The 12,892-nt window shown below is 40.3% G+C and overlaps 1 protein-coding gene across 1 annotated transcript in view; it reads left to right on the forward strand.

Moving 5' to 3' along the window:
• LOC142337706 (centrosomal protein of 290 kDa-like) overlaps positions 1-12,892 on the forward strand; it is a 270,490-nt gene that overhangs the window by 15,776 nt on the left and 241,822 nt on the right. Inside the window, exons 4-8 of the mRNA XM_075387155.1 lie at positions 6,808-7,007; positions 7,446-7,622; positions 11,532-11,636; positions 12,115-12,236; positions 12,465-12,663. Coding sequence (XP_075243270.1) covers positions 6,808-7,007; positions 7,446-7,622; positions 11,532-11,636; positions 12,115-12,236; positions 12,465-12,663 — 803 coding nt within the window. The remainder of the gene's footprint in view (positions 1-6,807; positions 7,008-7,445; positions 7,623-11,531; positions 11,637-12,114; positions 12,237-12,464; positions 12,664-12,892) is intronic.

Genomic DNA, 12,892 nt, shown 5'->3' on the forward strand with positions numbered 1-12,892 from the left:
TCTCTTAAACGCAAAACACGTCACGATGGTGTTTTGTTGCTATAAAGCAAGGAATAAAATAAACTGCTACCTGTGACGTGTAGGAGTGATGATGTCCTGTTTGTTCAAATCAATTCCTCAAACTCCTCTTTTTCGTTATGCTGTCTATACAATGCACAAGCCCCTAGCGCATACCAGCGGACCTCGCTTGAACTTCTCAATCTGCTGATTTAAACTTCCAACAAACATCTTGGTCAACAATGTCCTCGAACAATCAGTATGAGGAAGAGATTTGTGTCTAACGCAACAGGCTCTTACTCAACTAGACATTGTTCTCTGCTCCTCAAACGATTGTATTATCGAATGTGGAACTGATCAACTACAATCAAGAAAAACATCCACAATTTGGTGATCACTACCCGCTAAAAAACCGTACTCTTGCATGAAACAAGACCCCCGTGTTAGTTGGATAAAAAGAAATGCTGCGCTTTTAGGAAAACAGACTGGGACAAGTTCAATGAAGAAATCCAACTAAATCCCTTTCGTCCTTACTGCTACAGTAATATGGACCACCTCGTTCATTTCTGGTACCAGTGGCCGCGGGAAAAATTGATACTATGTACCACTTGTGACACAAAATGGCGGTGCATTCCAAAACTGGATCTCTAGTTCGACCTCCAACCTGTTGAAACGGCTAAAGACTAGTATCGAAAAATCCAAGCACACTTGCTCTGATCCTCAAAAGGAAGACACTTGAAACACAAGTGCAGGAAGCAATGCAAGACGACCTTAAAAATTTCGAGAAGACTGTCTTCGAGGGCAGAGTGTTGTCATATCCAAAAATATTTGAAAAGAATCCACAAGACCCCTGCAATATCATCGGTTGTAAAATATGGAGCTAAATAATCATCCTGTGGAGATAAACAATGCAACATGTTCAATGATGACTTCATTAGCGTGTTCAACACTCAAATTCTCCAATAGGATGAAATCACCTTTCCGCGCCGAATTCTAAATCAACCGAAAGTGACTCCAGTATTTGTTTCAAATCAATTGAGATCCCTGGGAGAGAACAAAGCAATGGGTCCAGATGAAATTGGGAATGTGATACCGAAAAACTGTAGTCACACCCTTTGCCAATCACTTGTCATTTTGTTCCAAACGTCTGAAAAAAAGGCTTATATCCAACTATATGGAAACCTTGCCATGGCACCCTATTTTCAAAGAGGGAAATAAAGCAGATGTAAAATGTTACCGTCCTATAAGCCTACTATGCTTTTGCTCCAAGGTCTTTGAGAAGATCATTTTTAACGCGCTCTACGAGACTGTGCAAGATTGTCCTCATGCAAACCATCATGGATTTAGAAAGAAACGCTCAGCCAGCTTTAACTTTCCTGGACAGACTTATGAACTAAGCGACACCAACTCGCAGGAACAACTCTGTGTATTGTATGTTGACTTTGCCAACAATTGACACTGTTCCACATGACATTCGAGTTGCAAAAATGGGTCACTTTAGAATTGGTTGAAAGCTGCTGAAGCTTAGTGTCCTATTTGACTGACAGAACACAGTTTGTTAAAATAAAAAAAATCACAAATCGACTTTGCAAAGAGAAACTAGTGTGCCTCAAGGCTCGATACTAGGGCCGCTCCTTTTCTTAATGTTCTGTAATGACTTGCTTGACACAATGGCCCAAGCGGACAGTTTCGGTAATGCCGATGATTACAAAGCCATCTTCAGTGCTCAAATTCGATTTGGCCGTGCAGTGGATGCATTAGCTACATGGCTAAAGGAAGATAAGATGTCCTAACATCAGGAACACAAGTATTGTGAACCTGAACGGCAAGATGACAGCTAGCCTAAACAACCAATGTCTTTCACATTTCACGGTCTCAGAAAGACTTGGGACTGATAGTGAATGACTCTCTAAACTGGAGAGAGCTGCAGCAAAAGATGCTCAAACGGATTCATTGACATCATCAACAATAATTCGACTATCAGCTTCTTTTTCAAGGCAATGATCAATCCTTCACGAGACAAGGAGTGAGAGGTGAATTCCCACTTGCAAAAAACCGTCTCAAAGACAATTAATGAGTACTTCCGAAGGACTCAGACAGTGTACAACCATGGTTTGAGGAAGCTGAGAGGAGCAATGGACAGGCAATGGATTCCCATTGAAGAATACGAATCTGTGAACATGGAACCGCAAGCGGAACAACGCCCCAGTCATGCATGACAATTCACTCTGAGTGTCCTAACATACAATGTCAGAAGTTTACTTGACGTAAACAGACGAACTCTTCGCAAATGAAATTCGGCAAAGAAATTTCGACATTTTGTGCATATCTGAATCATGGCTAACAGCGGACGCTCCAAACAGTGCACTGTTCATTCAAGGATATGATGTTCACCGCAATGACAGACCCTTCTCTCAAACGCAAAACACGTCACGGTGGTGTTTTGTTGCTATAAAGCAAGGAATAAAATAAACTGCTACCTGTGACGTGTAGGATGGTCTGCTTGTTCAAATCAATTCCTCAAACTCCTCTTTTTCGTTATGCTTTCTATAAAATGCACCAGCCCCTAGCGCATACCAGCGGACCTCGCTTGAACTTCTCAATCTTCTGATTTAAACTTCCAACAAACATCATGATCAACAATGTCCTCGAACAATCAGTATGAGGAAGAGATTTTAGAAAGACTTCACGACCTGTGTGTAACGCAACAGGCTCCTACTCAACTAGACATTGTTCTGTGCTCCTCAAACGATTGTATTATCGAATGTGGAACTGATCAACTTCTACAATCAAGAAAAACATCCACAATTTGGTGATCACTACCCGCTCAAAACCGTTTTCTTGCATGAAACAAGACCCCCGTGTTAGTTGGATAAAAAGAAATGCTGCGCTTTTAGGAAAACGGACTGGGACAAGTTCAGTGAAGAACTTCAACTAAATCCCTTTCGTCCTTACTGCTAGTAATATGGACCACCTCGTTCATTTCTGGAACCAGTGGCCGAGGGAAAAAAATTGATACTAAGTACCACTTGTGACACAACATGGCGGTGCATTCCAACACTGGATCTCTAGTTCGACCTCCAACCTGTTGAAACGGCTAAAGACTGTAGTATCGAAAAATCCAATCACACTTGCTCTGATCCTCAAAAGGAAGAAACTTGAAACACAAGTCCAGGAAGCAATGCAAGACGGCCTTAAAAATTTCAAGACTGTCTTCGAGGGCAGAGCGTTGTCATATCCAAAAATATTTGAATAGAATCCGCAAGACCCCTGCAATACCATCGGTTGTAAAATATGGAGCTAAATAATCATCCTGTGGAGATAAACAATGCAACATGTTCAATGATGACTTCATTAGCGTGTTCAACACTCAAATTCTCCAATAGGATGAAATCACCTTTCCGCGCCGAATTCTAAATCAACCGAAAGTGACTCCAGTATTTGTTTCAAATCAATTGAGATCCCTGGGAGAGAACAAAGCAATGGGTCCAGATGAAATTGGGATTGTGATACCGAAAAACTGTAGTCACACCCTTTGCCAATCACTTGTCATTTTGTTCCAAACGTGTCTGAAAAAAGGCTTATATCCAACTATATGGAAAACTTGCCGTGTCACCCCTATTTTCAAAGAGGGAAATAAAGCAGATGTAAAATGTTACCGTCCTATAAGCAAGCCTACTATGCTGTTGCTCCAAGGTCTTTGAGAAGATCATTTTTAACGCGCTCTACGAGACTGTGCAAGATTGTCCTCATGCAAACCATCATGGATTTAGAAAGAAACGCTCAGCCACCTTTAACTTTCCTGGACAGACTGTATGAACTAAACGACACCGACTCGCAGGGTCTACCCTGTGTACTGTTTATTGACTTTGCCAGGGCATCTGACACTGTTCCACATGAAATTCTGATTGCAAATTTAGCTCACTTTGGAATTGGTGAAAAGCTGCTGAAGCTTATTGTGTCCGATTTGACCGACAGAACACAGTTTGTTAAAATAAACGATCACAAATCGACTTTGCAAAAAGTAACTAGTGTGCCTCAAGGCTCGATACTAGGGCCGCACCTTTTCTTAATGTTCATCAATGACTTGCCTGAGACAATGCCTCAAGCGGACAGTTTGGGTTATGCAGATGATTACAAAGCCATGTTCAGTGCTCAAAGTGGACTTGACCGTGCAGTGGATGCATTAGCTACATGTCTAATGGAAGATAAAATGTTTTAACATCAGGAAGACAAGTATTGTGTACCTAAACGGCAAGATAACAGCTAGCCTAAATAACCAATGTCTTCGCATTTCACGGTCTCAGAAAGACTTGGGACTGATAGTGAATGACTCTCTAAACAGGAGAGAACTGCAGCAAAAGATGCTCAAACGGATTCAGTGACGTTTTTCAAATCAAAAGAAACTTGATTGAGAAAACTCACTGGACGACGAAACGAAACGCGTTCACTGGTGACGTGGTACCTGCTTACATATGCCTCTCAGGCTTGGATGCCAAGCAAAATGAACATGAAGCAATTGGAAAATGTTAAAAAGAAAGCCACAAAATGGATCCTTTCTTCGAACGAAGACTCCGTTCACTCAACTTACTTCCTCTTTCACAATACATGGAGTTACACGACTTACTGATGTTCATTGACATCATCAACAATAAGTTCGACTATCAACTACTGGTTCACGGCAATGATCAATCTGACAACGAGTGAGAGGTGAATTCCCACTTGCAAAAAACCTTCTCACAAAGACAACAATGAGTACTTCCGAAGAACTGAGACAGTGTACAACCATGTTTTGAGGAAGCTGAGAGGAGCCAATGCGATAAAAGCTGTACTGACTGATATCTACTGGAACTACTTCGAACAAGCCTGCTCCCCGACGAACAAATGCACATGGAGATTCCAATGCCGAAGCGGGAATTGCAACATTGTTACAAAATTAATTGTCAAACTGAAACTGGACTGACTAATGGGTCGAAACCCTTTAAACTGTGCTCAAAATTTTATACTACTACTACTACAGTTGCGCTTTCAAGGTTACCAGCGAAATTACCATCACTGGCGCATAACACATGGGTTAAATTCTGATGTTCGTGTAGATGTATGAGTTGAGACATAGCCACCGCATACACTACCAGTGGTATCGAATGACCTTGTTTTTATAAAATTGTCTGAGTTTATCTACTGCATAAAGTGGTGGATAGTTATTTCAGTTGCACTTCTGAATGCAAAATTAGTGTTTCCGTTTTTTGTAAAGTTTTTTTCATAAATAGAATGCCGGAAGAAATAACGTCATAATGAGAAATTCAGTCGACCTGAGAAAACTAAACCAAAAATCAGCATCGAAGTCCACAAGCTGTGCCAATAAAAAATCGAATTACTTGATTGAGGCCACAATTTTCATCCCTTTGTTTTTCATTTTGGATGAGTACTTTCGTCTCATAACGTTTCAAAAAAGCTACATATTGTAATTTTGGCCTTTTCATAGGCAGCAGTGACTGCATTGTAACTTTTTTTTATTTTACGTTTGGGTTGCCCACTATCAAAAATAATTTTATTAAACGTGGACAACAGTTAGACTCAGACTTATCGTAATTAATTAGCAATTAGGCTTTCCTTCATTTTGGCCTAATTGGCACGATGACTATTCTGGAAATAAAATGCTGTAACCAAAGGCAACAGTGAGTATGTTGACAGAAGTGACGATGAGCGTGGTCAACAGCTAGAAACATGTGTCACTGTTGTCCACGCTTTCTCAAAAACAGGCATCGTAAATGAACGCGACGGATATTTTCAATCTTGAAACAAATTTGACTAAATTCGCTTGCTATCACAAATGTCTTACAACCCTAGTCTTTAAAGTTGGTCGTACTCGAGCAAACGTAGCTTTTGCAACGTAATGTCAACTTTCTGAGGATTGCACAATTGGCGCAAATGCAAAATAGGTACGCCATCATCGCCAACCGTGGAATAACTCACTACCGGCGATCTCATCTTATAAATCTTACTGCTCAAAAATCTACGCTGAGTTCACTAAAAGAATACAAAGTTTACTGAATAAAATCAACTTTCTATTACAGTCCAAGTTCCAATGACGCCCATTTGGTACTTCTGGAGGATCTCGAAATATTGCATATCTGGAATGTGCCTGTTGTTCAATTAGAAAATGGTCCACTACTGATTTTTTTTGGAAACGCACGGAAGGACGAACAGTTCTTTCTCAGTGAGAATATAATCGAGCAAAAAGTGATAGTCGAAGAGCTTGGGTCGACGATAACAGAAAGCCTCCGTTAGATCCAATTGTCACTTAGGTTGGAAATACCTTATGCCTCAGCTGGGTCAAAACAAGATTGTTTTGCAGTCGTGCGAGCATGAAAGCTTTGTATCACGGCTAACTGATGAAAATATCCTGTTTGAAGATGGCACCTTCTCTTGAAAATTGAAAGATTATTTCATCATGAGCTGACTTTAAAATTTCGATACGCGAACTGATCAATTGTCACCAACAAGTGGGGACAGATAGGCTTGATTCTCGACTCACCCAAAAAAGGGGAGCTGATCAAACTTGAAAAACCATGGAGCCATTGCAATGCATTGAGTCCCGATATATTATCTCCCTATGAGAAGGGATTCTTAGCTAAATACAACTGCTCATTGAATCAACCAATGTTTTTAATGAATCCCGTCCTCCCTCCCTCCCTCATCAAGTGACGATAGCTGCTACCAAAAAAGCTATCTATTTCCAAAGCCACCGATTTGCCAGTAGCGTCAGACTAATTCGCCCGAAGTCAATTGGTTGTTATTGTTTTTAAGAGCAAAAACTGCGGGAGGAGAATGAAGAGCTCACTCGTGAGATTGAGCGCCTGAAATCTTTTGGATCAAGTGATGTTGGGAAGGATGCTCGGAAGATGCGGGAGAAGCTGCTGGACCTGGAAGCGAAAAACGAGAGACTGTCTCAGGAGGTGCAAGATGAAGTCCATCAACATGATGCTACGAAGAGGAAACTCGACAGGGTTCGTAGAATGAATGAACATTTTATCCTGATCTAATTGGGCCTGTTGAAACTAACTGGTTAAACGGATGCGATGCAGTCAATATTGATAAGATGTTCTGTCCGTCCCTCTTTGTTAAAGATGGTTGGTCATTGTCGCAGGAAACAATTTTCTCGCTATTTCTTAGAGTTATATATTTTAGCGTGGAAGAAATATTGCACCTCAAAAGGTGCAATTTCTATTTCTTTGTGCTATTTCTAAATAAAATACCGGCTGATGAAATGAAATACAGAGCGGTTTATCAAAAATTGACTTATATATGTGGCGAAAAAATTATTCGGTTATTTAGGAATTTGTAATTAGCAATTATGTTTGTAACATCAAGAAGTAGATCTAATAAGCTTCTGTGAAGCATATACTAATGGTATCAAATGTCAAATGATGAATTGTTATTTTTAGGTGGAGAAGGACGCAGCAGAGACAGAGAAAGCGATGCGTGAGTTGAAGAAGGAGAATGACCAGGCCAGGGAAGACATGAGGGAGTTCCAGAACCAGATGGAGGCACAGAGAGACACCATGATATCTAAAAGGGGAGAGGATAGCGATGTGAGAGACGCCATCAGACAGAAAAACCAGGTTAAATCACACTTTTGCCGTCATACCAATTAAATTCCTTTCCTTATTAACAGCCGCACAGCGATAGCTGGGGCTATTATTGGCCTTCTCTTGGTTTTTTACAATTCAAAGAATTTGAATTGTATTGGGGCGCTGTCTGTTTTTTTAAGATCTGTTCACACATTTTCGTGATTTTTGAAGTCAAATTGTAGTAGTGATTTTGATCACGCCGAAACAGGAAGTGGAGCGAAAAAACGAGTGGTTTTGCGGCGTGAAATTTTTTTGCTCTAATTTTAAAGAAGAGTGAGAAAACTGTGTTCGAACAGAAATTCGCTTTCTCGCTAGTTGTTTTTTGACTTGTCCTGCTATGTTTTTTTATTTCGTCAAGATTTTTGTTACGACCATATGACGTCACAGCCACTTCAAATCTACTTTTTGTTCTTTCGTCCATGCAATTTCAACTCATCTTTCAATCTTTGTGCAGCGAGATTTTGTATTCGCGTGATTAAGTTTGTGGTCCCACGTGACTTACCTCACTTTAAAAAATGACGTCCTCGCTTTAAATTGATTTTTGTTCACTTTAATTCAAGATAAGGTCAGTGAATGTGTGTCACTCTAAATGAAGGTTATTTGAGAGCAGCTAATACAGGTAGCAATTACTTATACAGATTTCTAAATTAAAATATAACATCTCATCCTTTAATGAAAAGAGAAATTTTCTGGTCTATTTTCACTTTTTTCTAGACTGCAGATCTACGCAGCTATTGCGGCTATTTTCTGGCAATCTGCCAGCTATGTTAAATCTTTTCCATCATCATGGACATTGCGTTATCAACATAGAGTTAATTACGTACGGAATTATTATAAATTAACCTTGGTTTTATCAAAGCGTGGTTGAAACGCAAAACTAACAATTGATGGGAAAAAGGAGTTAATGCTTGAGTATTTCATTGAATCTTTCAGGTGTCAAATCACTTCAGCTCCTTTGTTGTTCGCGTACTACACCCAATGTGCTATTTATTGGTATTGACTTAATGCTCGCAATCGTATAACAAAAGCTATCCCTCCTATTGGGTGACAATATTTAACAATTTAAACCAAACATGCGCGGTCTCCCCGCTCATTGGGTGAGACAAAAAATTTTGCTTTTAATCACGCTAATTCGACGATGCAGCTACATTCGTAAAAATGAAAACATATGACAGTCCAATTATCATTGGTCGCTTATAATAGTGCGTTCCTAGCAATCAGCATTGTGGCTGGGGCACGTATGGCGCTTATTGATACCACCCGAGCGAGCCGATTGAAGGCTATCGATAGGCCTGGGGGCTATTCTTTTCCAGGCTTTCCTCAATGTTTCGAATAGTCGAATGACAGCTTCTAATGCCAATATGAAGCGCACGCCCAGCTCGTTGCGTTTCTGAGATTTCCCGTTTCTGCTGCCTTCAGCTAGGCTGAATATGGATGTTTGCAAACAAGAGAATTGGCTGGCGTACAAGCTACCATTATTGTATGTCCTTCTCTATCATGAAACGGCATGATCACCAAAAATGTCCAAAATCCTTGTTTTGATACATGAGCATATCATTTGAGTAATACAGCGGAACTCCAAACCGGAATTTCAGAGGAGCTCGGAATTCTTTGTGCTGAAGATGTAAACCAAGAGCAGGGTTTGAAGGGTCCCTCAACCATGCTCCCGGTTGAGGTAGGGACAGAGATAACCGTTGAGCTTTTTCTTTGGTGTTTGACCGCCTGTCAAGAATGTTGTTTAGAGCCGTAATCTCAGGACGTCCGAACTTTTCGCTGAGCCAACTGAGGGAGAGCCAGTGTGTTAAACACTTCCACTAATTCCGTGCAATTGCTTTCTTCTGTTGGGTTCACTCCAATGATTCGTTTAACTAAATTTGCTGAACGAGATAACGAGACGACATATGCAGCCTTGACCAGGTATGAAGACACAAGGATTCAAGCTCGTGTTCTCCAAAGTCGTTTGTTGTAGGTAATCCAAATTTTCTGCCCTCGGGGGTCGTTTGTGATACGTGAATTCTCTTGACTGGTCAGTGACTCCACATGTAAGAGCGTTCAGAAGGTTCTCAGGATACATTTTACAGACCAGCTGTTGTGATTTTGGGGAAAGATATTGAGCTAACACATAAGCTTCGTCGAACTGATAGGCATGTGCACTGTAATCATCTGTTGCGATCCGTTGCACTTCTTCTGATAGATGCAAGTTCTTTAACTCTTTCAGTGTTTCTTTATTCTCATGAGTCACCCCATCCGATGACTCAGATTCTGCCGAAGGCCAAATTGTCCTTGAAGGCACAGATTTATCGCGAGCTGCAAGCGTTTGCATGGGATCGTTGCTGGTTTTCCTCGCCTGTTTCATCGAGGCCGCTTCGAACCATAGCCCAGCATATTCACCATTTATCCGACGATCAAATCTACTCTAGATAAGCCGCTCTTGCTGTTGTTTCTTGCCTCCTCGGTTGCGAACACGCGGAACTCATTTGCTTATTGCTAACAGCTTGTTCCAATTTTCGGGGGAACTTGGTTGAGTGAAAAAACTCAAAGATAGGTGTTAGCAGTTCGGACCATCTCAGCCGAAACTTGACAGGAATGTAGCGGAAGGTAGGCCTTCGTTTTTTACAAATGATTTCAAGGTCAAGAAGAGCATTTGCGTCGCCATTGGTTTCTTTACTATTTGTGGAAGAGACTTTTTCGCCAATGTGGGCTGCAATATCTTGAGTTTTCTTATTTGTTGACAATAGACCACTGAACACGGAATAGGCCCAAATTGATCAATAGCAAACCTTTTCGTCAAATGCTGAGCCCAAGTCTAGATATCGTTTGTTGTTTGATTTCGAGAAGTGTTTGATACAGATTGTCTTTCCTATCAGGTTAGAGAAGAGTTCTATCTTGGCAACTAGAAAACGTAATTCAAAGTTGTCAGTGGTTAAATTCTGCATATGACCCGAAGAAACATTGGTCTATTTTGTGATAATTGGTTTTTAGTTTTTCTGGTTTTGTTCCCCCTACTTTGTTTTTTTCCTGAGATAGAATGCATGTTATCATTATGCGAAATCATAGAGGCGTCAATGTTTTTAACTGGAAGCGGCTTTTTTCTCTTGGTTTCTTGTCATGAAAGTATTTTATGAAAACTTTTGATTCGTTTAGCCTAATTTGCAAAGTCCAAAAAAATAAGAGCTGACCAATTGACTCAGAAACCTCAGGTAAAGGGTAGGAAAAAAATTGGCTAGGTCTCACTGGGTTCTGCTGATTGAACAAAAAAGAGCCGCGGCTCCTATATCCACTTCGATTGCTTTTCTTCACCCAGCAGTTCCACCTCCACCCAAATACCAAGACAAGGTAAATAAGGATCAAAATTTTGGAAGCAAAAACAGAATAATTATGTTTGTTAATGTTCTTGTTCTTCATGTTTAATCAAATTTTCTCTTGATGCTGGTTGATTTACTTCATCATTAGCTTAACCGCGTACGTGAATTTTGTGCTGATAGTGAAGTTATCTTGGTGCAGGAAATTATTACGGTGATTGTATTTTGTGAAACTTGTTTTAAATCATGGATAACTTAGCTGGTTCCTTTGCAGGTCATTTGACTATGACAATGCCTACTTCAAGCCAAAATTAATTGCGAATTTCCAATGGTACTCTTTCGCTTTCGAGGCCTGAATCACTTTTTCTTATTAGTTTCATTGCAAATGCAGAACTTTCAATGAGAGAGCCTTTTCGTTGTGGGAGACAAAAATATTTCCGATTGCAACATCCTCATTCGACTCGAAAATTTTTTGATATAATTTTTCGCATAGTTAAGATTTTTTTTAAATGGTAAAAGACTATGATTACTGAGATTCGATTACGAACAGTAAGCTGGAGCCTCATTTTGACTGTTTTCAATGAGGTTCGTCATTTAGGAAATGCTGGATCAATTGGATGAGATCCGGAATTTGTCAGTGGCCAACAAGAAACTACAAGATGAAGTGGATGAACTCTCTAGGAATCTAGAGCTCTCTATTCAAGTTAGTGATAGGAAACTTTGGGATCTATTCTAAGCCCCCCCCCCCACCACACTGTTTTTATGCCCCCAATTACCAATTGTGTGTTTTTATGTAGCATGTTACTTCGTAAGAGATAGAATAGGACGTGCGACTGGGGGCTTAAAAGATATGCCCACTACTAAGCTTTAGAGGGGGGGGGGGCATAATAGATCCCAATTTTTGCGATGAAATAGCCGACAGTCGAAATTTCGAAAAACGTAATCTTGTTTTGAAAAGCTGCGTGTTTACTTGCACAATTCAGCATCATTCCATGCGAATCATTATATTGAGGATAAAAAATTTTCCGAATCTTTCTATAATTTTTTCGACCTTCATGTAACTGCGGTGATCCAAAAGATTTAAGGTTCCAACTCATTTGTAAGGCTAATATTGCCGCTGTGAAAGCATGTACCTAGTGTTTAGAGAGAGACTTATTAGTAGATTGAAAGCAAATTTGTAGGAGATGGAGCAGATGACGACAGCACACAACAAGATAAAAGGTATCCTGGCCAACTCTGACGTCACCGTTGATCAGCTCACTCGCATGAACGAAGTTCTTCAAGAGAGGATTGACGAACTAGAGTATGTATTACTTACAATAAGAAGATGCGTTCAATACAAAAAATTGATACATGAATTACTCTCAATATCTTTTTGTCAAGTCAAAGTTAACTGCAGTTGATTGGAACTTCTAATTCGGTCTGGTTTATTCCAGGTACTGAATATAGCCGTCAAAATTTAAACTTCAAACCAGCGTGCGCAATTAGCCAGAAATACTCTGAGTGGGAATGGTTGCGTGTTTTGTTTTAGGTTCGAGTTGTCTGGTAAGCGTGAGAATGACGAGGAGATAATGGCGGCAGTGTCTAATAAGGTGCAGCAATGGAAGGATATTGTGACAAAGAAGGATGAGGTGATCGAGGAGAGGGAGAAGGAGGTGGCCGAGCTGAGGAGTCAACTGGGAATTGCCAATGTTGACATGGATAGGAACTCATTCTCTGCACTACAGATGGTGGGTATCAACGTTCAACTTCAGTAATAGCTGCTGAGAGGCGCTATTCTTGGCCTTCTCTTAGCTTATGCGACTCGAAGAGTCTCAATGCTTGGTTTTTTACGACACGAAGAGGATTATGGTTTTCTGTTTAATAGCCGCCCTCATCTATTCAGCCGGCTATTATAGCGCTCCTATTTTTTTTTTTTACTTCGTCGAATAAAAAAATGTTTCGCTTTACCTCATTTTG

Source organism: Convolutriloba macropyga, chromosome 4 (genome assembly GCF_964194025.1).
Source record: "Convolutriloba macropyga chromosome 4, txConMacr16.3, whole genome shotgun sequence".
Lineage (NCBI taxonomy): Eukaryota > Metazoa > Xenacoelomorpha > Acoela > Convolutidae > Convolutriloba > Convolutriloba macropyga.